Source organism: Solea senegalensis, linkage group LG14 (genome assembly GCF_019176455.1).
Source record: "Solea senegalensis isolate Sse05_10M linkage group LG14, IFAPA_SoseM_1, whole genome shotgun sequence".
NCBI lineage: Eukaryota > Metazoa > Chordata > Actinopteri > Pleuronectiformes > Soleidae > Solea > Solea senegalensis.
Window position 1 is genome coordinate 11,820,458 of NC_058034.1, and position 25,652 is coordinate 11,846,109.

At 40.6% G+C, this 25,652-nt stretch overlaps 3 protein-coding genes and 2 long non-coding RNA genes across 12 annotated transcripts in view; 2 read left to right on the forward strand and 3 right to left on the reverse strand.

Annotated features, from left to right (window-relative positions):
• Positions 1-1,911: 1,911 nt before the first annotated feature.
• On the reverse strand, positions 1,912-3,723 carry lim2.2 (lens intrinsic membrane protein 2.2). Its single transcript, XM_044043652.1, has 5 exons — positions 3,641-3,723; positions 2,791-2,998; positions 2,504-2,644; positions 2,150-2,284; positions 1,912-2,067 (listed from the first exon to the last, which is right to left on the reverse strand). Exons 1-5 carry the CDS (start codon positions 3,692-3,694, stop codon positions 1,997-1,999), a joined length of 609 nt encoding a protein of 202 aa, XP_043899587.1. The 5' UTR covers positions 3,695-3,723; the 3' UTR covers positions 1,912-1,996.
• A 663-nt stretch (positions 3,724-4,386) lies between these two features.
• Positions 4,387-17,572, reverse strand: LOC122780584 (WD repeat-containing protein 47-like). 2 transcript variants are annotated; one of them, XM_044043647.1, is made up of 16 exons: positions 17,393-17,572; positions 15,154-15,340; positions 14,811-14,894; positions 14,458-14,542; positions 13,831-14,139; positions 13,060-13,499; positions 11,665-11,761; positions 10,460-10,632; positions 10,123-10,380; positions 9,382-9,457; positions 9,042-9,199; positions 8,021-8,187; positions 7,717-7,887; positions 7,414-7,545; positions 6,210-6,428; positions 4,387-5,972 (listed from the first exon to the last, which is right to left on the reverse strand). In XM_044043647.1, exons 2-16 carry the CDS (start codon positions 15,309-15,311, stop codon positions 5,830-5,832), a joined length of 2,670 nt encoding a protein of 889 aa, XP_043899582.1. In that variant the 5' UTR covers positions 15,312-15,340; positions 17,393-17,572; the 3' UTR covers positions 4,387-5,829. The 2 variants fall into 2 exon arrangements, with proteins under 2 accessions (XP_043899582.1, XP_043899581.1); XM_044043646.1 differs by having other exon boundaries at positions 8,021-8,190.
• On the forward strand, positions 11,666-13,116 carry LOC122780588. Its single transcript, XR_006361713.1, has 3 exons — positions 11,666-11,841; positions 12,043-12,126; positions 13,055-13,116. It is a non-coding gene; the product is annotated as an uncharacterized LOC122780588 (long non-coding RNA).
• LOC122780587 lies at positions 14,086-15,279 on the forward strand. The gene is made up of 3 exons (XR_006361712.1): positions 14,086-14,128; positions 14,843-14,959; positions 15,214-15,279. It is a non-coding gene; the product is annotated as an uncharacterized LOC122780587 (long non-coding RNA).
• Positions 17,573-19,296: 1,724 nt separating the features above from the next.
• Positions 19,297-25,652, reverse strand: part of camsap2a (calmodulin regulated spectrin-associated protein family, member 2a) — a 34,050-nt gene continuing 27,694 nt past the window's right edge. For 2 of the 7 annotated variants that reach the window (XM_044043343.1, XM_044043341.1), the window contains 6 exons: positions 24,959-25,182; positions 24,416-24,512; positions 24,068-24,133; positions 22,830-22,945; positions 22,199-22,317; positions 19,297-21,299 (listed from right to left, as the gene is read on the reverse strand). In XM_044043343.1, the coding sequence (XP_043899278.1) occupies positions 20,994-21,299; positions 22,199-22,317; positions 22,830-22,945; positions 24,068-24,133; positions 24,416-24,512; positions 24,959-25,182 (928 nt within the window). In that variant the 3' untranslated portion in view covers positions 19,297-20,993. The remainder of the gene's footprint in view (positions 21,300-22,198; positions 22,318-22,829; positions 22,946-24,067; positions 24,134-24,415; positions 24,513-24,958; positions 25,183-25,652) is intronic. The other 5 variants (XM_044043348.1, XM_044043345.1, XM_044043346.1 and 2 more) reach the window with 3 other exon arrangements.

Consider the following 25,652-nt stretch of genomic DNA (forward strand, 5'->3'; position numbering starts at 1 on the left):
CGAAAGAATAAACTCACAGTGAGTCTCTATATTTCATCGGAAAAGCTTTTGTGCTCTGAACTGAGTATTTCATCAACCAGCAGTGGTTGATAAAGCGCCAGTTGAGCCTCCCACACGAGACTAAAGGCCGCCATCTAGTGGACATAAACAGTGAAGACTTCACGTGATTTGGAGTGGACATTAGTCATCACAGCTGCCACATTCAAGTAACATTTCGGAGGAATATTAGTTTTTTGTTAAAGAAAAATCAGTGTAAGCTAATGCAGAACACTTACAATTTCACTCAATATTTTTTTTTCGTATATCGGATGTCACGTGATTCGGTTTCTATGAGCCGCCATGTTGGCAGGCGCAAACGCGGCTAAAATGAACGGCACCGTTGCTGGATTAAATTTGTTTTAAGAGTTCACTGCGCACTTTAAATCTACGGATATCGATTGGCGTATCGCAAAACTTGACTGGCTGAATATATCTCATCCCTATAATGCCCCCGCCCCGGCATGAGTTTAGACACGGCCAGAATTTCTGGAATAATTTCACTCAATCTTAGTCCAGAGAGTCACTGAAAGTTTACATGAGGGGGGACAAATGGACATAATCTGGCTTTGTGACAGACCTTCAACTCTGGAGTCTACCGGTTAAAGATAGCGTTGCTGTCACTGGAAGGGTAAGTGTCACGTTAGCATAACATTAGCATTAGCAACGGGCAGTGTAATGTAAATAGTTGCTGTGTTAATGTTGCTGTGCAGAGTTATGTGTCAGTTACGGTGAGTCCATTATTTACTGCAAAATAATTTGCTTGTGTTTGTTCCTATCGCTCCATTTTGCTGAAAGTACGTTTCATATCAGTGATTCACCTCTACCTGGTCTGTGGGGATCCGGGCAAATGTTCCCCCGATAGCCTGTTAGCCTGTCTCAGACTGTTCTGGTATCCCAGGGCACAATAACGATCGACAATGTTCACTTTTATGGTGAAAACAGACAGCGAAGAGACACTCAGAGTTTTCTGACAGTCTGCCTGTGACGTCATCCTTACTTGTCAAAACTACAGTTTCAGATATCTATGTCAATTGTAGTTCGAGATATCTACAAATGAATCTATGAAAACTTAATTCTAGGTATCTAAAAATGACAATGTGGCTATTTTCAATTGAGGATGATTAAATATATTTTTAACTTGAATTAGTCATGAACTTCAACTTAATAGTGATAATCCTGAATTGCAGATATCTGTAACTAGTTTTGACGAGTAAGACTGATGTTGCAGATCTCTTTAATTCACTATTTACTTACTTTAAATAAAGTAGACAATGTCTACTGATTAAATGTTAAAACTACTTGCCATATGAACCACTTCCTGCCAGAGGGCGTGTCAGAGGTGTTACCTTGGATGTTTGACGTCACCTACCAGAGCTCTATGGCCACCAGTGGCATAACTAATTATTAGGTTTTAGGGTTGTAATGTCTAGTGGTGGGCCATTTGGTTGGTGTAGTGGTTAGCACTCTAGCCTTTGTGCGTCGGAACAAGGGCCTTTCTGCATGGAGTTTGCATGTTCCCCTGTGTGTGTGGGTTTTCCTCTCTGGGTTTTGCAGATTTGGGGATAAGGCAAAGTGGACACTCTAAATTGACAGAGACAAAAAACACATCCACACGTCCATGTGATGGACTGGCAAACTGTCCAGGGTGTACCCCCTTGTGACCCTTGTGTGAAGGATAAGCAGTAGAAGATGAATGAATGAATTCTAGTGATAAACTAGAGTATAAACTAGGTTTGAGAATCTCCACCTTGGCTGATATATTTACCTGATCTGATCTGCCATTAACCAAATACATTAAAGGTGCTTTCTAAATGTTATTTAAGGAATACTAGTGAATCCGTCAATCTGTTTTGCATTGAAACCACACAGAAGTTTATGATTTCATTTTATTTAATTCTTGGTGCTTAACAGCAACTACAGTGTCCCTGGCAACAGGTGATACGTGTGTTCATTCTGTTCAGATGTCAGGATTATTTGCAGGAGCAGGTTCTGCAGTGCTTCGTTGGTAAGCACACAGCTGTAACACACCTGAAAGAAGATGGAGCAAGATTTTTGGTTTCATAAAGTTACCAGTGTGTAGTCACATGATGCAGGAGTTTACAATAAATACCTGCTGCGAAAGCCAGTATGATGGCCACCCAACCAATGATGTAGGACCAGGAAAAGCGCCAGTCCATGAAGCGTTTGCCAAAGAAAGTGACTGTTACGCCGGTGTAAATTGCCAAAGCTAGCAGAGCAAGAAAACCTGAGAACAGATATTAACATGGTAAAATCTCCACTGAGTGAGGATCGAAAAAAGGAGCTCTGAGGTCATTAAATAATTAAAATTTTAATTTGAAATCTATAGAGCAAATTGCAAATACTATTAGAACTGACTTTATGTTAATACCTGATGGGTTTACTACAGATTCAAACCTTCAGTTTCTCTGTAACCACCAGGTTGCCCTGACATTCTGTGCGTTACCTGACAGCACCAGGGCGATGCCGCCTGTGCGCACCCTCCTGCTCTTGGTGCCGTTGGTGAAGATGCTGAGGCCGAGCACAACACCTGCCAAACAGCTCAGCACTGCCAGCAACATGAAGGCCCGTGTGGCATCCCAGAAAGCTGCACATAGAGAGGCAAGGATTCTACATTTTATAACTATAAATTATTGTGCTGTTATGATTCATAGAATGATAACTTCAAATACAATTTCCACAGAGACACTGTGTTGGTCACTTGGCAGCTTTTCCCGCCTCTGGAACACTCACCTACAGTTACGGTGTGGGCATGGCATTTGTGGTTAATGCAGAATCTCCAAAGCCCCTGATTGGCTGAGCTCCCAGAGTAACGATACTGCATCCAAAAATCTGTTGCCGTAGAAACAATGAGAAGTACAAGGGTGGCGACACCGCAGAGTGTGCCTCCTCCTGCTAAAGTATACAGCATGGTGGAGAAGCCAGGGGAAACACTGTCCTCCTGAATGTCCAGAAACAGTTCAGAGAAAAGAAGACAGAGAGAGAGAAAACGTACACAATTCAATGACAGTTTACTACAATTTACTGAATGAAGTTAGCAGTGTACTGTATTTTCAACACTAAATCCCCAACCTGTTTTAAAGACTTTTTATTCTTATACACAAAAAAAGAAATTCTTTTTATTTGCCTGTGTGACAATGAGCTTGCCTAACTGGCAGTTCAGTGCCATTGTTCACCACTAATTCCCCTGCGTGAACCACAAACTAATCTTCCACTTCTGAACAACTGAACAGTCAGCACTGTCACTCTGTCAACCAGCCAGCAAGCCAAAGTGAAGTCATACATTGATTTCTACTCCTGTTTTTCTTCCTGCAGATCATCATAACCCCCAAATTATATAAGCGCATTCAGCTTAGACCAACATTGTCATGACAACATTTCTGATGTTTTGTCTAGCAGCATGAACATCTGAGTCTCAGGTCTGGTTTATTGGCTGCACGGATAATTTCCCCAGCAAAAGAACAGACATATCTCCACTTTGCCTCAGTAGTACTTGTCCCAAAAAACAGTTGATTTTTAAGAAAAAAAAGTATTATCCTGGCAGTGCAGTAAATACAGGTCCTGTGTCTTATTTTCCTGATACCTCTGGGTTGGCTGGTGTCTCTCCAGTGTAGCTGGCTGTTAACAATGTGCACATCCTTTTTAAGCCCCGAACCCCTCGCTCTCATTGTGCACTCCACAAAAGAGCGAATGATCGAGGGCATCATGTGAGAGATGGTAAATCCTTTGCTTCTGTGGACCACCCCACACCATAACCTACCCAACCCCAACTGCCATCATCTCTCGATCTCTCTAAACTCTTGGGTCATCTTCTCTCTTGCCTGGTGCTTTCTTATTCTTTTTCTTTCTGCAGTTGCTTTCTCAAAAACAGCTTCATTAAGTCAGCAGAAAGCGAGCATTATGCATCCCACCTCTGTGCACCAAGCGGTGTAACATACTTTTATATAAAAGCCAAATTCAACCATTTCTACCTGGCAAAACAACTCTAAATGACAGAGACATGGATGCAAAGTCTAACTTCAAAATACCTTTATTTTATTAAAAAGCAAGACCATGTTTTATTATTTTTAACAGTGTGAAATTCAGTGACCACTATGCAATCATTACACATTTCACGTTTGTGACTTAAAGACTTGTGACCATCCCATCTCCTCTCACATGCATGAGGTTTCTGAGTAGGTGATGGGTTAAAGTCTGTGATGGGACTGGATTTGTCTTTTCACTCTGTGCAGTCTAGTCTAGCAGCATTTCTACATTTAAAGTGCATCATAACCACTGTCTATAGCAACTTTAACCAGCCAAAGTTCGGTATTTATACTTTTTATTTTGTATTGGCTGTTTTCATGATGCTTGTGGTTGCCAAATATGTAACAATGTGCGTTTTTTTTTGTGGTTGCGACACTTATAATATTCTTTTGTTTATTACAGAAATGTCAAACCTGAACATGCTATATTTTCAACCTTTGTATAAAGCATCCTCCAAATTTTACAATAAAAACAAATGGAGGGGAAACACTTTTAAACAGGTGCCTAGTGGCTGATCATTTCCTGCATGACGTTGCAAAATGTATACATTAAAGGCATGTGATTAAGATAAAGCAGCAAATAAATTAATTCAAGCTCTGTCTATAAATGTTACAAAAAAAGGCACATTATGATGTGCATAATCAAAGTGGCTTCTGTCAGTCCAGGTCACTGTTACCTCTGAGGTGAGCTGTGACAATGACTGAATTACATGAGAGAGAGAGTTGACACTTTTTGAAAATAGACTAACTTAATTGAAAGTGTGCTTACAGTGAATGTACTCATGCCCTTTTGAATACAGGCATTTTCAGTCGTCTCTAAATCCTAAATACATCTTTGCCATTTCATCTTCATGTACTACTTACAAAGCTAAAAGCAGGAAGGTATTAAACACACACAAACACACACACACACACACACACACGCACACACACGTTTGTGTATAGAGCTCCTGTAGCTGACGTCACACAGTCCCATCATCCAACACTTCAACACCATAAAACACACTCTAAGCAAGCAGAGAAGAGTGATGAGTGATGAGAACCTGCAGGCAACAAATTCCATGCGTGTAGTGATCATGTCATAGCATCAGGAACGGAATCCATTGTTAACCAACTTTTAACCCAATTTCTGGTTCTTTTACATGGTTTTATTTTGATGTTTAAGCATAGGGGGAAGGAATTTATCAAATATATCAGAATACTGCAGGTTTGTAATGTCCTCTCTGGTTCTTTCCATACTCGTGAAGAGCTCCAAGGGCTATTGTAAGCATTGCATATATTCAGTTTGTAAAGTTCAACGATATATTGCTCTAACTATGTGGATTTAAAGTGCACAGTGAACTCTGATGGCTTGACACTGGCACCGTTTATTTGAGCAGAAGCTTTGCCTCCCACCACGGTGGTGAAAACAAACATGTCATCCAGAATTCTATACACATGGGCACAGTGAATATTTTAGTACTTTAGTGGAAAGTACAGACTAATATTTGTGAAGTGACTTAATGTCATGCTCATGGTAATGTTCACACACACACACACACACACACATACATTTATACAGTATGCACACCTTACACACACCTTTAAACTGAGCCACATACATAGATCCTAATATATATATGAATAAACTGATTGAACACATACACACACACCTCACAACAGTAAGTGATCCCACTCTGGGTTGTTTGTGAACACTGTTGTGCTTGCTGCTGCTGCTGCTTCTAACCAGTGTTTCTCTCCTGGACTTTTAGGAACCTGTAGCCCAGAGGACGACAGTTTTATCTGCAGATGAGGAAAGGAAGGTCCCATCATGGGGGTGCCACCTGCACTGGATCACCTTGTCCCAGTGTTCCCCTGCCACTGTCTGAGGGAGGGGCTTTGTTAGATCACCTGGGGTCAGAGAAAAGAAAACTAAGTAACAAAGGGACAGCGTACAGTGCAATCAATACCCACTGGCAACACTGGGTAGTCAATACTTGTGAGGTATTGACTGAATATCGTCTTTCCCCTGTATCGCCTCATATTGAAAGATATCAAATTGGGTACCCTACCCTACTGAACTGTAAGTGTAGAAATTCAATTCAATCATTTCTGTGTTCTGTTTGTGTGTGTTGCAGTTGCTGCTACCTTGCAGGTCACTGATGATTATTTTGTTGTCATAGGAGCCGGTCAGAAGATGATGGGCTCCTGGCGAGAATCGCACAGAGCGTATGTCGCTGCTGTGGGGACGGTACGTCTGCACTATGCGTCCTCCTCTTATGTCGTACAACAAACAGGTACTGTCCTCCTGACCGGTGGCAAGCAGGCGGCCACTGGGATCCACTGCTACTGAAGCGACTGCACTGCCTGCGTGAGACGGTGTGAAAACACGGGACACCTTTGCTGTGATTTGGTGCCACTTGGGACGTCGAGTTTGCCTCAGTGAAGAGCCACATGTAGATTTAAATACAAACAAAACAATCAAATGTAGGTGTAGATCATTAAACATAATTTTTAAAGGTCCACTGTATAATAAGAATTACTGACATCTAGTGGTGAGACTGTAGACTGTAAAGGATTCCTCCGTCTACCTCTCTCTTTCCCAAGCATATCAGGGAACTAACAACAGAGTTCAACAAAATTGCTACCTCTGTCAAGCAAAGCTCTTGCATAATTTTAAAGCAATAATACATTATATACATTTTCTGCCAATAAAGCCCACCTACATGTTATACATGTACCTTTAAAACAGTTTTACTTTCTTCTTATCTGAATATTTCTAAATGGGGAAAGAAGACTGCATTTTTCTTACTACTGTCCACCAAAATGTGTATTATGTATTCAAAAAATATTTATAGAAAGAAGACATTTCTACTATGATTAATAAGGAAAAGGTGATTTTTCTTCTTCAGAACTCTGGATATTTATCTGAAAATGTTCAAAGGAGCTGTATTTGAGAATGTTAATGTCTGCACAAGTTGCTTTCAGAGCTTCTCCCGACCAGGAAAAAAGCTCAAAATAATTCACAGCAAGTAAATGTGCAAGGGTCTAGCCCCTCTGACCCAAACAATCTCCAGCTGAGGAGAAATCTACAGGAAAATACCCTGACCAAAATTTTTTTGTCAAGTGTCTAAATTAAAACACACCGATCAGCCACTACATTAAAACTGGCTTTAATGTTGTGGTTCATCACAGAATAAGTCAAATTATTCAAGTTTCAGAATTGAGTATTTGCCTTGAGCTTTCATTTAGTCTGTGACAACACTAGAACCAGTTTTACTGTTGGCGTATTTATCCCCTAACATACAGTGAAGATGTAGTGGTACGCGATGAGAGCCATGACATGACTCACCTGAGCCGTGCAGAGTTGTGCCCACCACCCGCACACAGCTGGGCACCCGAAGGTCCCAGAAACGAACCGTCTTGTCCTGCGAGCCGGAGGCGATCATCCACCCTCCCCATGTGTACAGAGTCAGAACGTGGCCTGTTCCAACAAATATGAGTAAGTTTTGCATACATGGCATATCATTACATTTTAAATGCCCCATTTGCATAACACTTTTATGCTGGAAGATTAAACTCAGACGGGGTTTATAGCTGTGTACATATTGTAAACTGATGACTGTGTTCCCTCAGGTCTGTTTCTTCTACATACCAGTGTGTCCGCTCAGTGCGTGAAGGCCTTGTCCTCTCTGACAGTCAGTTGTGTAGATGTTGCAGTCTCCCGCACCAGCGCTGATCAGAATGGATCCTCCACTCTCGGGACCCTCCAAGAAGGCCAGGTCTCTGATGGTGCCATCGTGCATGCTGAACTCCAGGTCTGGGCCTGAATCACAATCACAGAAACACAGAAATTAGAACCAAATTCAACATTTAGAGAGATGAAAGTCTTTCATGAATTATTCCGCTTTAACTCGTGTGTTTTTTAGGAGCACACCTCAAACGTGTTAAAATGTTACCTGTGGCATTGCAGCTGTCTGCATTGAAAGGCAGGACTTTGACATATTTATCATTGGAGCCAGTGGCCAGCAGTTGTCCACAGTGGCTCCAGGCTACACAGTAGATTGAGCCCTTGTGGTGTTTGTTTCGCCGGAAGCGCACAACTGGCTGCTTAACTGTACCGGAGCTACTAGAGGAAAGAAGAAAATACAAATGCAAATGGTTTATGACTGTGGGAAGGAAAGTCTGTCATGTTTGTGGAGGAAATTGGAGTCTGAACACTTTTTTCTTACTCGATAGTCAACATTGTTTGGTCACGCTGTGTAAGCTGTGTCTTTGGAATACTGTGCTTCTGAGAAGTGGTGTTTTAAATCCAAAGTGTGGTCACACCAAATATTGATTTGATTTAGGTTTTTAAAGTTTTACTGCATTACACAAACCTGGTGAGGATCAAAAGAAATTACAAAGTGCTTATATCAGGGATGGGAATCGGTCAATATCTGTATCAGTCCTATGTCAAAATCACTGGATCAGATATTGGACCGGTAAAAACGTAAAGTCTGATACGATCCAAAAATTAATATTAAAATATATTTTGCATGCTTCACTGCAAAAATGTAAATGAAAATCAGCAAAAGCATTTTAGCTGAGTCATGTTTGGGCTGTGTATTTCTTCTTATTGGGAGAACAATATTTGTTACACAGTTGTGTTGTTAACAGCTTTATAGTTAGTTATAGGTCTAAAATGACTGTTTCGGACTGATATCAGGATCGGTAGATTCCTGAGTTTGTGACATCAGTATCAGACGCAGAAATGTGGTATCGTCCCATCCCTAGTTTATATTCTCTTAATACTTGTGTCGACATCATTATCTGTGATTCCACTACAAATTTAAACCCTAAAACTTAATTTTCGAGGTCTGCAAGGTGAGGAATACCACTCTAATACCAGTAAATCAGTAACATTTGTGCTGTGCTTTGAAACTCTATGTAGAGTACGTCATTTTTCTATACGTACAGAATATGTTGCACGCACTATACCTGGTAGGCAGGGTCTCTGGGTAGGCGCAGACTCTCAGGGTTTTTGAATTGGAGCCGACAGCATAGAGAGCTCCTGAAGGGTGGAAGGCCACTGCACGCACTGCCTGTGTGTCCTCGAGCTGGCTCACTTTAAAATACTGTGTTTTGGATTTCCCCAGCTATATGGGTGAAGATCAGACAACATTCGCCACGTCATCTTCACTCATGTTCATGTAGTAAAATATTCTAGGATTTACTACACTAGTCGTCACGTGGAACGTTAAGCAGTATAGAAACATTGAAGTAAAACAGACACAGACTGACGTCTTAACTAGGGTGTTTAGTCGATGGTTTGTTGTACCTCCTGTGGGCTGCGTGTCGTAGTGCAGCCTGAATCGTCTTGCGGCGTGGGACACGATGCTCTGATCCTCTCGGCACTGATGTTCACAGCACACGCCCACACAAACATGAAGAGATTAATTCATTAACCAACATCTGACAATATGACACATGGCATTTCAATCAGAGATGGTTCAGTAAAAATAAATGCCTATTTTATGTCAATAGAGAAACCTTTATACACTCATTGCCACTTTATCTAATCAGCCAGTCACAGGGCAGCAAGTCAGTGCATGAAGGCATGTAGGTATGGTTAATGCAACACTGCTGAAATTCAAACCAGGCATCAGCATGAAGAGGAAATTTCATTTTATTGACTTTGGTGCCAGGCATGCTGGTCTAAGTGGTTCAGAAACTGCTGATCGACCAGCATTTTCACACACAACCATCTCTAGGGTTTACAGAGAATTGTCAGATAAACAGAAAAAAATCCAGTGAGCAGCAGTTCTCTGGGTGAAAATGCCATGTCCCTGCCAGAGGTCATCGGAGAAAAGCCAGACTGATTTGAAATGAAAGGAAACACACAACATGTGGAGCCTTGAAGCAGATAAGCTCCAGCATCCTGCTACTTTACCAAGTGTCCTCTGTACCTCTGTAAGCAAGACTAGTCCTAATTATACTGGCCTTATTATTATTATTATTATTATTAGTATTATTAATAATAACAATAAAAATAATAGTAGCTGATAAACAGACTTGTTACCTGCGACTGACAGGAACTGGAGACTCGCTGAGGGAAGGCAAGTCGTGGCTGCCGGTCCTTAATGGAGTACTGCTGCTCACACCACCATGCTTGTCCCTCTGCAGCCCAGTGTCTGGAGTATGGCCAGTGTTGGTCGTCTGAGGACTAGAGACACTGTCGTTTCCTGCCAGTCCGTTCCACTGCTGGCCCAGATGTGTCATCACCTCGTCTCCTATGTGGTCAATACCCACATTCATCTCCTCCAACTTCTGAATGGACCTAGACCAAAAAAAAAAAGGGGCCCTGAGGTTAAATTATATCCACTTAATCACTGAACTCATCACTCTGGCTTCCTCACCTGCTGAGAAAGGTCTCTGTGAGGTTGTGTTTGGCTCCATCTTGTGGCTTCACTCCTCCCTCCAGCAGCATCTGCTGGTAAAGCTGCCTCTGCTGCTGCTTCTGTTCCAGATGTTGCTGCACGCGGAGGCGCTGCCTGTAAAACTCCTGTATGTGCTCAGTAGAGTCACCAGGCTGTAAAAATACACATAAAGACAACAAACGAACAAGAGGCAAAGAGACACTGATGTAAAAACAATATTATGTAGAGCAAGAATTTGACAGTATTTACAGGATTTATTTGACCTCTCAGTTTTCTCTGCTTTAAAGCTTGGCAGCATTCAATGCTACATTCACACACACATATTATAACAGACAAACTCTCTCCCAGGAGTCATACTAGTAGTTTTTTAACTCCCAAGGTCTCATCCTACATCATCTATCCCATAAAAAGAGTTTTCAAGGGCCTCATCATAACCAGAGTTCTCTCACCATTTTCCCTCACTCACACAGGTTTTCATTCATAGTGAGGACCCTCATAGACATGATGCATTCCCTAGCCCCTTACCCTAACCTTAACCATCACAACTAAACGCCTAACTCTAACCTAAACCCAATTCTAACCCCGACCCTAAAACCAGGTCTTAACCCTGAAAAAGTCATTTATTTTATGGTTTATACCATTTTTCATCCTCTCAAAGCCACAAATACAATTCCCTAACTTTAACCTAACCCCAACTCAAATCTTAGCCCTGAACTTAACCGGTTCCTTAGAAATGAGGTTCTGTTCAGGTTTTGTTCTTTTGAGGACTATTGATCCTGACAAGGTCAATGTTTATGTTACAAAATATCATAAAGAGGCAACAAAATCAAGAACACACACAGTAACCCATTCTCAAGCGACTCTTCTCCTCTTGATAGGACCTGGGCTGCATAAAGATGAGCAATCATGGAGGTAGCACCAAATCAAATCATATTATAAGCCTCCTGTGTCCATGACCTCCATTATTGGGACAGGGTCATCAGTAGTACCCCAGTGTCCATTTGACAGGTGTGATAGACAACTGGGGAAGGATATATGAAATGTGGTTCAAGAGGGTTCAGGGGGTATATGCATTTCAAATCTCCTAAATCGAAGACTATGGAGGAAAAACTCAAAACGGTGAGTTTGATTCACTTCATATATGAAAAGTCTATGTAAACCACTGTTCCAAACCTTTTTCTTACCTCGTTTGTTTCTGTGCTGCAGGGCGGCCCACCATCTTTTCCAGGAGTCAGGGGTGTGCGTGTGATGTTGGGACCATCCAGTCTTTGTGGCTGCTTCCTGTGTCAATTCACAACCATTTATATGAATGCAATGGATTTAAAGAGAAGGAAACTGTAAAACAAAAGCATGGGTTTACTGTGAGTTTATTCATTGGGTCCTGCAGGTGGAGCCAGAAAGAGTCTGGAAACTAGTTCTGAATAATAAATTCTCACACCAGCTTTTTAATAGTGTAGCTGCTAATTCCCTGTTTGCAAGAGATAAAACAAAAGAGACAAGGCCTTTGTGGTTTATGGGTTTCTTGATGAAGTTAATAGAGGTGATGGTTTTCTTTTTTTCAGTGGCCAAGAAACGGATGAGAAAGAGAGGGAAGACATTACTGAACTGCAAAGCTCTGACTCATCACTGCGAGTTAAACTCAAAAGGTAGGTTGACCGTTTTATTTTGTTTTTATTTATTATATTTGTTTTTATTGTATGGCTGTTACTTTTATCCATGTTTTATGTTCTTTAATTTTAGTTAGGGTTTTTTTGTAGACATAAATTAGATATTTTATTACCTTGTGTGAGTTTTTATGTCTTTTATTTATTATTTTGTTGGGGTTGTTTTAAAGTGCTTTACAAATACAAGTTGGATTGGATTGGATGAGCGTGTTATGCAAAATGTTTATTTGAGGAATTCAGTTTGTATCATAGTGTTTTATTTGTGCTGCAGTCCGTCTTTGCCAGGTCTCCCTTGATAAAGAGGGTCATAATTTCACTTGATTTTCTTCCAAGTTAAATAAAGGTTTCCTAAAAAATAAATACATCTTAAAAAGGAAAAACAAATGCTATTTTAGCTTGGACATCCATGAAAAACAATATTTCTACTAACAGTTTAGTTCCAGTTCAAATTGAATCACTCATTTGAGTTACAGATGTCCACAGAAACCTACGTTGTGATTAAGAAACAATTGAATATTTTTCCTTTTAGAAAGCTTATATGTAAGATTTTGAATGAGGAGTCCCAGTCGTGTACACAGGAGTGTAGTAGCTCATGATTACACTGTATCCATCCACCTACAGCTGCAGCACAGTATGTCTTTGCGCAGCACTGTGGGACATGATGACTGAGGCAATACATCTCATGTTAAACTAGGGCTAAAGGGATTAATTGAGCTGCAGCTCACGCTATACAATGAGATCTACCGCTGACTTTACTGCATTAGGTTGCAGATGCAAATAAGGCTTAAAAAAACAGCTTGTTGAAAGAAAAAAATAAAGCTTGGTATAATAGCCAACATAGCAATACAGTCATACAGGTGAATAATCGCTTTGTAAAATAAGGTTTTGTTATGTCCCACTTTTCCTCCAGCTTACCTCTCAGGCGAATCGTCTTGCTGATGCACATTATTCTCCACCAGGCTCCGACTGAGAGTAGACTTCACGTTTGCCTCCATGCCTCTCTTGTCCTGTGCGGCCAGACCGTGGGACAGGCCGTCCAGAGCTGGATTGAGAGATCTGGACATGTAGGTATCGGCTGAATGAGGCCTCTGGCGAAAGGGTGAGGCAGGGCAGGGAGACAGGCGGTTGATTATTGGAGTCAGGAGGTCGGCGTGGCCCGCCTTGCTGGGCTTCACCAGTCGGTCCACATGGATGTTGAGGGTCTTCTGCTGGAAGGCGCAGGAGAAGGCACCTGGAGTGAGGTTCTGCAGCCAGGAGAGCAGCGACAAATCCACTTCATCACAGCCGTTCCCACAGAGCAGATCCACGCCGAGCAGCACCTCCCCCTCTGTGATTTCCTCTCCAGTCGCTTTACTCTAGGAAAAAACAGACAATGGCACAGTGGTTAGCACTGTTGTCTCACAGCAAGAAGGTGCTGGGTTCGATTTCCAGTCTGGAACTTGTCTGTGTGCAGACATGACATACTTTACAGCTAATACTTAGTTTGGTGTTTTTTTTAATTCTATATGGGTTTTTTTTTAACCAGTATTGGACCAGTACTGATACTGAATATCGTATTAACTCATTCCCACCTCAAACTTTCAATTTTCTAGAATGATAAGTGAATTTCAGGGTGCAGTGGCACCTGCTAGTTCTATAAACCTTCAAATGAGAACATGTAGAAAAATGCTTTCAGAGTCACATTACCTGACAGAACTCGACACAGCACTCATAAAGGATCCCTTTAATGAGCAGTTGGAAGAGGCGATTCCCACTCGCCCTGAAGCCTGCCTCACTCAGCTTCCTGTCCGCAGGAATGAACTCGGCAACCATAGTGCAGGCTTCTTCAAAGCAGTGGACACGCGCGGTGCTTGGGTTCCAGTCTTTGAACTCCGCGTGGTGGGTGAGGCGAGGCAGGGTGAGGAGAAGACACAACTTGCTGTAGTCGTCCTTAGACGGGCAGAGGTCCTCCAGGTTGTGGAGACACTTGACTGCCTCCTGCATGGTGAGCTCTAGCTGTAAAAAAAGTATAGATGATTTGTCATTGTATGGTTGTGTTTTTTTTTCCCCTGACTGAGGTCTGTTTTTGTGGAAAGAAGTGTCCTGGAACAAATAAATCAAGAAAGATTGTCCTTTAACCAGGGTTAACGGACAGTTAAACAAATATTCATCTGTGGTTTTCATCCCAGTTTAATCAGAACAAAACTGGAGCAGAGATATTGTATTAGAATGCTGTTTAAGGAGCATTTTTCAGTATTTGGTTTCCAAGATTAGGGCCTAGTCTGAAATGATATGCATACTTTAGTTTTTAAAAGTCATGTACAGTATACATACATTCTGAGGATCCTCGGCTGCAGACATGGCATTGTTTACACAGAGAGCTTCCAGAAACTTCTGCTTCAGAACGATGTAGCGGAACCTGGAAACACCGTTTTTTGTGTTAAAACATACACTTTAATGGGTTTGGCAATTTAATAAGCATGTTATTTTCTTAGGCGAGTAGTAAAACTCTTGTGAGTTCAGTGTTTGTTGACTGGGACAAAATTAGGCTTGTAAAGATAGATGGTAAAATCGTGCCGGTCTAGCATTGAGGAAATGTCTCAATATTAAGTCAAAAAGACACTCCCTGTGCAGTCTGCCCTGTGCAAAGATGATTAAGATTTACATGTCCTTGTTATTTGTCTCACCTTTTCTTGTCAAATGTGTCCATTCCTTCCAGAGGTTGAATGAACTGCATCACTTCATCCCATTGGCCGTCCAGAATCAGCTGCCTGTTAAAACCAGCAGAAGGTCAATTATCGGTGTTCAAGTTTCTAGTCACGGTGGCACTATTTTAGTAAGTCAAAATTGCAAAAAACAACAATATACATTCTGTATATAAGTTACTGAAACAGCAGAAAGCTTAACGGTGGAAAAGTGACTTGGTCGACTGAGAAGTCAGTGAATCCATATCCTGACCACATTTCTCAGGACTTTGTTCCAAACAAATGTAAAAGTCTCTCTTCTGCCGTGTGATTTATTGTGTTGTACCTTAGAAAAAGCATGTCATCAGAGTAAAGTCCATTAATGACGCCGCCCTCCTTCTCTAAGGCGAGCATGCTGATGTGCAGCTTCCTGGAGTTGAGGAAATCCAGGATCAGCTTGATCACCTCCGCCTCCTTGATGTTGATCGTCTCCTCCGCTGTCATGGTTACAGGTGAGTGGTGGCAGCTTATATCTGGTTGGGAAGACAGAGAGAAGGAAGTGGTAGACATGCATGTTGACTGTCAACTACTGGAACTGGAACGTGGTTTTCAATTTCTTCTGACGTGAATGGGGAAAACAGGGAGTTAACCATGCTGTAAGACAGCCATTTGAACGCATAATGTAAACAGCTGATCATGTGGGAAAATGGCGGTCTAACAGCATGTTTAACCTCACAAAATATTCAAAATATAGCAAAGAGTCTTATATTACAGTTTTTCAAGGTACTGTGTCCAAACTGCTTAACTCTGATCGGTGTCACTTTAAATATGATGCAAAATCAATTTTGTATATCTCTCTAAACACAAATAATATCATTTTTCACACTTTGTTTACTTACAAACAGACAAAAACCTGGTTACTCATTAGTCTCACACATTCTGCACCTGTGCTGGAAGAAACCTTCAATCATGTGTCAGAGTATGAAAGAGGGCACAAGAAACTTGTACTTCATGTGTGTATACTTTGGGTTCCTTTTTTGTATTTGTTGTGGTTTTCATTGTACGTGCACACAAGTTAAAAAAAAAGGTTGTTTTGTAAATGCTATTTCAGGACAAATAACCCAACTTTTCCACAAACTTGTATGCATGCAGACATTGTCACTTTTAAGGGTCGTGTTTTGAATTTATTACCATCAGTGTTTATTTGATTCTCTGTGAGACATAAGTGCATCACAGCTGAGTGTAGTGTTGTGGGAGGAGGAGGAAACCAGCTTTGAGAAGAGAGAATTTGGTGTGCCGTGTTTCAGTCTATTAGGGATTTGTGGACTCGACTTTTTTCTGTGTTTGTTTGAGTAAAGTGGAGGACTTGAGTCACGTGACTTGAATGGAGTTGCAAATTTGAGGACTTTGAGACTTGCTTGACTAATGTTGGTAAAAGACTTGGCCTCAGTAAAATGACTCGAAATGACTTGTCTTGTAGAATATTTAGATTTTGTCAAATATTGAGGAGCTACCATTACAATTTGTTTTTGAAACACGGAAAACATTGAGTGCCTGCTTTTACGGCCTTGCGAACAAACCTGGCAACCGAACACCAACACCACTACATGAAGGAGACTTCAAATCCCACAAAGGAAGGTAAAGACAGGAAGTCAGTTAGTTGCTATTTTAATCTAAAACTAGTTAAAGTATTTATTTTTTCTTTTATTTATTTTCATTGTACTGATATTAATTAGATCCTTTTTTTTATATATAAACAATTCAGTTGTATGGGACCATGAAGCAGTCCATTGTATGAGTAATAGTGTTTCTGTTACAGAATGACTATCTTTGTTTAGCATACATTTAAATGTGGGAATTCATCTTGATATTCTATATTCATTCAACTTGACTTGTAACTTGCTTGATTCAAAGCAGGGACTTGACTTGACTTGTTTGATTCTTGCAAGAATGACTTATAACTTGCTTAAAACTTGATAGTAAAGACTTGAGACTTGTGTGTGACTTACTCCCATTTCTGAATATTTTATAGGCGCAGCAGAATCCATAGCATATTTAAAGTGACATTATTACAATATTTGTTTTAATAAATTTTTTTTGCCATTGAGTGCATAGTTTTGCTGTTATATTGAGGATGCAGTTATTTAGAGTCTACCTATAAATGGTTAAACATCACATATGGACAGTTATATAGAGGGCTCTTCATAATGCATGGTGCACTCACTCCGTGTTAAGTAAACGCAGTGAGTGACTGACAGACAGACAGACAGACAGACAGAGCAGTGATGTGCTCCAGGTGTGTGATGTGCAGGCAGATCAGCCCGGTGGTGACACCGCCCTGTTTCCTAAAATCATCATCATCATCATCATCATTACCATCATTATCCAGTTTTGGTCCTGGACGATGTGACTGCAGCTCTGCGGCCTCAGCACTAACTGCTCACCTTTACATGAGCATGACGCCGTCACCACACACACACACGCTCGTAGCGTCATTGGTTTTACCCCGATTTAATGGTGCAGGACCATTGTGCAACACTCGAGGCTACAAACGCGCTACCGTGGATCCGCGCGGACTCCCTCACCTGTCACTCCGCGCCAATAACGCGCCGCATTGAAGCCGCTCCACGATCTCTCCACGTATTTTAAATCCCTGCCCGTTGTTGAGAAGAACTCGACCTGCTGCCTGTTTGTCTCCCTGAAGCTCGGGACACACAACACGCCGCTCCCACGTCTCGGTCAAATGTTGTGCACAGCTCCCGGTTGCCATGAGAGCGCAGCCGCAAAACCACCAATCAAGTGAGGCGGTGACGCCGGGTGGTCACACCTGCTACTGCAAGACAGAGACGTTCATGCGCTGTGCACAAGAGGGCAGTTAATAATGTCAGACAGTAGATATTATAGGTGTGAATGTGCGAATAATGTCATTAAATATCAATATATATACACAATAAATAAGTAAGAACAACAACTGTGTACACATGACTGCCAGGAAACGCATTTTTTCTAATGGGATTTTAGCTTTTTTATGTTTTATTTACATGAATATTTTAATTCAATTATATTTTAAAATCTGATCTTACAGAACACACCTCTTTTATTGACTATTAATACAGTGTGAGATGTTGCGTTTTGTGTTTTTGTAAAGTGTCTGTTATGGATTTCAATCATTTCTTGCAAGATAATTGGAACACAGCAGCCATTTATGATGGAGCAGACAATTGGTGAGAAAGGAAAGGTCAATTTTACCCTCACATCATCAGTAAATACAAATTTTCTTTTGTTCCAAATGCAATTCATTTCACTTAATGAATCAGCCCAATCCTCGGTTACACTTCAAGCAGCACTGCTGATATTTTGTGAACTTTTTTAAACAAGCTGAATTTTGTCAGTTTTGTGTCCTGTCTTGTGTCTTTTTAACCACTTTATACTATAATTTAATTCATGACTCATGTCATGTCACCACCTCCTTACGTAGAGGCATAAAAAACACTGAAATACAATCAAAAGAACTTTTTTTGTTGTGCAGATGCAAGCTAAACCGTGCCATGCTGTGCCGAGGTGAGGCAAAGCGAGTAGAACCGGTGGAAATACGCCATTTGAGATGTTCTAGCAGAGGAAGCACAGGTGTTACTGATTACATTAACAAAAGTTCCGTTCAGTTCATGTAGGTCAGGATAGTATGACAGTGAGACAGCATGCAGCCTGAAACTGATTATTGTTTCTGCTGTGACCTGTTTTTTTTTCAGTTTTAAAATTCATGTGAAATATAAGATACAAATCCAATCCAATAAATAGATGACATGACAGGTTGCTATGGTAACCAACGCAGGTATCACCTTTTCAAACAGGAATTGATTGATTGTCTTTTCATTAAAGCCTTGTGATCCAGAGGAAATATCCAACCTAAAACTAACTTCACTACAGTCCTTGCTGTGTTCCATTTGGTTTTCTTTTTAGTATATATTTTGCAGTTTTGCTAAATAATCAGTGTCTCAGATATGTTTGCAGTGTATCTACAGAAGCTGGTGCTCAGAATTCAGTTAACTGTGTGAAATAAGATCCCAAATGTTAAATCTGAGATTAAATCTGGCCCAACTTTAAACTGCAAAAAACTGGAATATTTTTACATTATTGCTTCCCTTTAACATTCAGCTTATTTTTTCCCCTTTTTTCCTTGTGTGGTTCTAGTTTGACTTTTTTCTGCTTCTTTGCGCTCATTTTATTACTGTAAAGCACATTCAATGACCTCTGTGTGACAACACATACAAATATTGCATTACAAACGACTGAGAAATGAATGCCTTGAACGTGATACAGCAGCTACACAAGATATAATGTGTCTTTAGCATATCCTTTGTCAACTGTAAAAGGCTGAATATTTTTTAATTTAGATGAAATAAGGTTATATGTCTTCACCTGTCACAGTTAAAACTATAATTCCCTTTCATGACGACATTTTGTTTTCACATTTGACACCACATAAATGCTGAGGCCATGCTTAAGTTTATTTAATGCAAAAAAAAAAACAACAAATATTAAATAATAATAAAAAACAAAACAAATGTTAAGCAGTGCTGTGAATGACAGCACAGCATCTGACAAACCAAACAAAGTCATCAGTGAATAGGTTTGAACTACGATGAAAACACTGTACAGTATCGTTACAATTTAAATAATCAATGTTGTTTTTTTTCTTGGCTTTAAACAGAACCTCCTGTGGAAAAAATCCTTCCAACAACAGAAAACATTTTTTCAAAGACATGATTATGCTCCTTTTTGGTCATAAATATCCCCAACAAGCTGAAAGCACAGCACTGTCAGCAGATGAATGGTGTTGATTTGACATTCAGTGATTACAAGAGCATGTTAGAAAAGTATTTGCCCTCTTAATTGTACTTATTATTGTCTAAAATTCATTCTCCCGACGTCAGATAAAAAAAAGTCTGATGCCTATTAAGGAAATCTTAACAAGTGAAAGATGCCGCTTTTACACAGATCATAAGTGTTAAAAATCACACATTGTGGCCATTTAGTAACTCACTGTGATGCACAACTGGCTTTATAAATAACATCTGATTCATTACTAACCACAAATCCTAACTGTTATGTTTACATTTGGCTGCTTGGTGGTCCAGAGGTGTCTTGAGATTAAATATCATTATTCATGAGTGCATTAGTTCCAGCCTTTAGTTTAATACTGCTAAGAGAGTACAAGCGGAGTTTAATTATGAATCCTGACATGGAGAGAAATACTGATTGTTCACTATCCTAATTTACTGCAAAGCTCCTATTAAGTGCAGAAAGGAAGCAAAAAAAAAACCCAAAAAATAATACTATTTCTGTTTGTTCTCACGCCTGTCTCTCGTAAACCAGCTGGAATGAAACCTTTTTGCAGATGTCAATTTTCACTGTAAGGCCGGAGTATTTGTACATTTCCACAATTTAGCTCATGTAGACATTCTGTAAAATCAATTTCTCAAAAGGGTTTCTGAAAAAGCTGAGACCGATTGGCTTTGTAATGCTGAACACACATGTAGCATGTGGCTAACACTAGCTGTATGCAATTACTTTTGTTTTTTTTGGCCCTTAGTCATTGTAACATACCTTACCGTACTAACCGTCTTACCCACAGAGAGAAGAAAAGTTTTTTTTTTTTCTCTAAATACAAAACAAGCCTCCACATACATCATACGCTGCTCTGCAACCACGCCGTCGCACTCGCACACTCCACCAAACAGAAGGCCACACATTCAACAGGATAATTCAATCTCAAATTCAATCTGTACATGAATTCAAAACATTCAGTGCTTCAGTTTGTGTACCGAGTAAAATGTCCTAGCATTCACACTGTCTCATTTTTGACATTTGGCACGTAAGAAGAACACTCACACTTACATCTGTAAACCAATTCAAACTGGAGTGAGAAGCATCTACAGCATCATTTAACAATGATATACATTCCAATTGTTTTTTTGTTTTTTTTCTTATCTTTGAGTCTCATCATGTCCACTGCAGAGTAAGAGAGAAGGAAACAAAAGTAGGAATGCAATGGGAGGAAACACAAACTGGCATTGCAGGTGTTTGAATCTTAATGGATATGTACAGTGAAGTGCAAATTGGGGAAAAGTACTGTATGTTCCATGTAAGAAGGAAATGGCGTAATGTCTGGCATACCACGTTCCATTAGGACAGGGCAGGCACTACTTTTTTCGGGGTGGCTGGCTTCTTTGTTTGCCAGAGGTGGCTGTGAATCGTCACTGCGTCCACGCTGGCGGACATGGTCTTGGCTGGTATCTGACTGAACTGCTTTTTGTCTGAATTGTACTTGTAGAGGCCGTCGATCATCTTGCGTGTGATGCTCTTTGGACCGATGCCTGCCAGCTTGTTGATCTCCTCCATCTCGGGGCAGTAAGTGTAGACGGAGCGGAACTGGCAGCCGGCGTCGCGGAACAAAACCAAGAAGTTGTTGGCCCCCGATTTCTCCATTTCCTGTTCAGGTAAGAGGAGAAGAGCTCATTAGATCCCGTGTAACCCTGTTTCCACCAATCGATACAGTTCAGTTCAGTTGTGTTTTCACAAGTTGAGAAGGGTACCTCTCAATTTTAAGCACCTTTCATTTGGGTACCATGCAAAGTGGTGCAGCAGCTCTGCAGTTCATTGATTTGTTGTTTGTGTTTTTCTATGTTGAATATTGAAAAATAGATTTATAACAGGCCATCTTTGTGACAAAAAAAAGCTTCTTATTGTTCTATTTATCGTAATACGATAAAAAAGATGTGTGTGATGTTGGTCAGTAATACAATTTGGCATTGGTCCGGAGTGGTTGCATAACAGGACAGGTTGTTCCGGTGATGGTAGCTCAGTGATAGAGCGAGTCATCTTCCAACTCAAAGGTTTAGGGTTCGATTCCCGGCTCTGCTGGTCTACATGCCGATGTGTCCTTGTGCAAGACACTTAACCCCACATTGTGCTTGACAACTGTGCAGGCAGTGTGTGAATGGGTATGAAAGAGTAAATATCCAACCTAAAACTAACTTCACTATGTCCTTGCTCTGTTCCTTTTTTCTTTTAAGTATATATTTTCAAGTTTCTTAAATAATCCGTGTCCTACATTCTGTATATGCAGCATTGCAGTGTATCAGCTTAACAGAGCACTCAGATCTACAGAAGCTGGTGTTTTTCCACATTGAATATTGAAAAACATATTTATATTATAACTGTCTATAGCTGTCTCTGTGACAAAAAGCTTATTATTGTTCTATTCATCTTTAGATTTTTAAGATTCCAGTCCATATTGTTGAAGACAATATGGTGTGATGCAATATTAATACAGCCACCTTGACCTCTATAGCTTATAAAACCATACATTAAACCCTCCTTGCTCTTACCTCCAGGATCTTATTCTTTTGCCCCTCATTGACTTTGCCTGCGAGGCAGCAGTGGGCCAGAGCGTTCTGGATGATGTGCTTATTAGACTTGGCACTGGGCTCCTTGTACAGCCTGGGCCCTGAATGAGAACACAGGAGAGAACGTCAGGTTGAGGCTGTTGTTATAGCAACCCACAGTAGTTATGTCAAAGAAAAGACCCCGCCTCCCTGTTTTTGCCATTTTTCTGTGATAAATCATGTATGAAGATTTATGCTGGAAGCCTTTTCTGTGTTATCGGCTCATCCGACAATGAAATATGAGCTATGAATACGGCATTGAAAACACAATTACACTGTAAAAAAACAAACCTACCAAGAAGACTGAAATATAATCAGCATATTAAATAAATGATTAAAAAACAACAACCTGCCCTTCACAGAGGAACAAAACGGGTGCTTTGCACAGCAGCCATTCTGACAGGTCATAGTAGAAAAATCACTAATTAATTAATTTCGGATTAATCACGGATCATTTAGGCGCCTCAGTTTCATGGTTCATATGAGTTCAGTGTCCTGAACAGAGTCAGAATGCCTGCAGCACTAAGAGCCCATTAAGAATTCCTTGATGGAAAGACATATTAAGGTGACGTACCAGTGTACTCTGTGTTGGACGTAACAGACGAGGTTGTGGAGCCATTTTCCCAGTCTTTCTCTCCATTTCTGCTGCTAGAGCGACTCGGCGACAAGAAGCCGTCTGCAGAGTCTGGCCTACAAATCACACACACACACACACACACTCACAGAATAAGATTTCTCTGTGGCTGCTACCCTTAAAAAAGCAGTCACGATGTAGACAGAGCAGGAAAATACTGCACTATTTGCAAGTTTTATTAAACAGAACTCTGAATTAATCAGTTATTATTTTCCCACCGTGTCTACCTCATGTTTTAAGATGAATCATTTACCATGTTTCCACTGTGTGTCTGTTCTATTTCCGTGCATAGTTGAAGTTTGGAATGAGTTTGGTTGTCCAGCCTAAAGTAACTGTTGAAGCAGCAAAAGCTTGCAAGCACAGGCAGAGAGTGCAGTGATGTGAAGCAGTGCGGTGCGCCGAGGTCAATAAAAGAGGGCAGTCAATTATAACGCAGCGCTTGGCATTTACTTGCTCCTTTGTTTACTTGCGTGTGCACGCTGTCTCCTGAAATCTTTGTAAATTACAGTTTTTTACAAATTCCAACTCCTCTGGTATGTTAATGTGTTTCAAAATACAGTGTCCAGTCTATGTAATTATGTGGAAATCAATGAGCAGCGTAGACATACATACTAAAATGAGCTCAAATGTGTTGTGGGGCTGTTTTCAGTGATGTAAGTCATGTTTAACATTCTTACAGTATAAGGCTCTACATACGTTCCAATGTTATAAGAACATCTCTTTTGTGCATTTATGAAGAATTAATAAACTGATGTTTTAAGAACAGGTTACTGCTAAAGGTAAGTAAATACTATCACTATCATCGGTTACAGAATTTTAAAACAAAACATAGGATGTGATTGCTTGATTAGATGGTTTGATGCAGAGTGTCTTTCACTGGCTGATATGTGATGTAGTGACTCTAAACAAAGCAGGTGTGAACAAAAAGGGGGAGTTTATTATTACATGTTAGTACGAAAGGGCCCAGAGGAGCAGCAAGTTGACTGGTGGTAGTGATGCAGCTAAAAGCAAAGCATTAGTGCTGTGTTTTGAAGTAAAATCATAAGGATTTTCCAAAACAAAAAAGGAAGGGGAAACAAGTTGCCTTTCCGCCGAATGCTCGCTCAGTCCCAAATAAAAACAAAAGTGCTCAGGATAGGGTGAAGCATCTTGGGTTTTAAACCAAGGCAGAAACTAACCTTCTCCTTCTCAGTTTAGGAGAGCTCAGAAAGCAGAAGAGACTGCCAGAGGCTAAACTAGCACTTCTGACATGTATCACACAGTTAGGAAAGGAAAGATAGGAAGAATACATGTTAGACCCGAGGACTGGAGTCAGTCTGCAGAGCATGGTTATGTCAGTTAATTACATCATTATTATTCTTAATCTAGTTTGTAAACTAATAAACTAACTTAAACCAGCTGTTAGGTTTAAAGGATACATTATTCTCAATATTAGTTAAGTGCTAAGTCTGTGTCCTTGACCCTTTACTGTTTCATATTAAAAAGAGTTTTAAAGCACTGGTGTTCATTCAGTGCAAACCTCTCACCTGGGTGCTCTCTTCTCAGAGTTGCCGCTGTTGCCGTCTCCCAGGTTGAGGGAAGCCAGGGACAAGCTGGAGACTGAAAAGACACGTTGGCGTGAACCTAGATGTGAGACAAAAAGAGGTGGCGCGGCGCGACACGATGAATGAACACGTCACACCACAGCGCTGTCCAATGTGTTTCGTGCCAAACGCGTTGCAGCGTCAGTGCTGTGACTACAATGAACTCTCACAACATGCAAACTGACCCACAATACAAACACACAACATGTACTTTGAAATGAATTCACATTAGTGCGACATTGCTCCTTCAGTACGCTCTGTTGCATTTATACAGTTATAGCTTGTTATTATATTATATTTAATATAATACTGATGATCAATTTTAATAAAGAGATAATCGCCGTTCAAAAGAATAACAACGTATTTGTGGAAAAATCAGAAGCATGATTGAGTTACAGATGGCACAAATCAGAGTGGCAGGAGGACAAAGAATCGACAGATGGAATGACATTGACCTCCACGAGTGTGGGCTGTTCCCATGGTTACCTGCGGCAGCTCTGACAGGGGTTTTGGGGGAGTCTATGTTGTCACGATGGATGGACTTCGGCCGGCCCCGCCTCTGCTTGGCGCCACTGCCTGGTCGAGGTTTGATAACAGTGTCCATGTCCTGCATCAGTTTGAGCTGCTTCCTCCTGAGATATTCCTGTTTGATGAAATCCCTCCTGGCCTTGTCCTCCTCCTTCCTGAGACGCTCCTCCTCTGCTTTGAGTCTGAGAGCAGACACAGAAGTGTAGTGAACACAAATACTTCTTCTACAGTTTTATCCTCCACATGAAGGACACGGGGGCGCTGGTGCCAATCCCAGCTGACACAGGGTGAAAGGCGGGGTTCACCATAGAGACAAACAACCATCCACTCTCACGCTCACACCTGAGGTCAAATGTAAGTGTCCACACACTCACATCATTTTTATATGTACACTGCAGAAAATAAAAGTAAAGTTTACATAAGTTTACATTCACAATTAAAGATAATTAAAAAGACAAAGAAATACAGACAGATAGGACTGGAAACATAGAAATGTTAAAACCAAACTTTTGAAGTTACTTCAGTGGTGTAAAAAAGTTATTAGGTGTGATTCCTGCTACTCACTAGATAGATTTCTACTTAGATAAAATAGCATTTCCTTTTCCCCAAAGAACAAAACAGTGAATTCTAGTGCTTGAGTGCTTGTGTCACT

What these genes read in the sequence shown, in the direction of transcription:
- lim2.2 (XM_044043652.1), bottom strand. Translation starts at nt 3,694, where the DNA reads ATGTGCACATTGTTAACAGCCAGCTACACTGGAGAGACACCAGCCAAC. An exon ending in CATCGCCCTGGTGCTGTCAG is followed by an intron (nt 2,285 to 2,503) that starts GTAACGCACAGA and finishes ATCTGTTCTCAG; the next exon opens with GTTTTCTTGCTCTGCTAGCT. An exon ending in CATACTGGCTTTCGCAGCAG is followed by an intron (nt 2,068 to 2,149) that starts GTATTTATTGTA and finishes ATCTTCTTTCAG; the next exon opens with GTGTGTTACAGCTGTGTGCT.
- LOC122780584 (XM_044043646.1), bottom strand. Translation starts at nt 15,311, where the DNA reads ATGACAGCGGAGGAGACGATCAACATCAAGGAGGCGGAGGTGATCAAG. An exon ending in GCTGTGTCGAGTTCTGTCAG is followed by an intron (nt 13,500 to 13,830) that starts GTAATGTGACTC and finishes GTTTTTTCCTAG; the next exon opens with AGTAAAGCGACTGGAGAGGA. An exon ending in CCAGTTCCTGTCAGTCGCAG is followed by an intron (nt 9,458 to 10,122) that starts GTAACAAGTCTG and finishes TGTGAACATCAG; the next exon opens with TGCCGAGAGGATCAGAGCAT.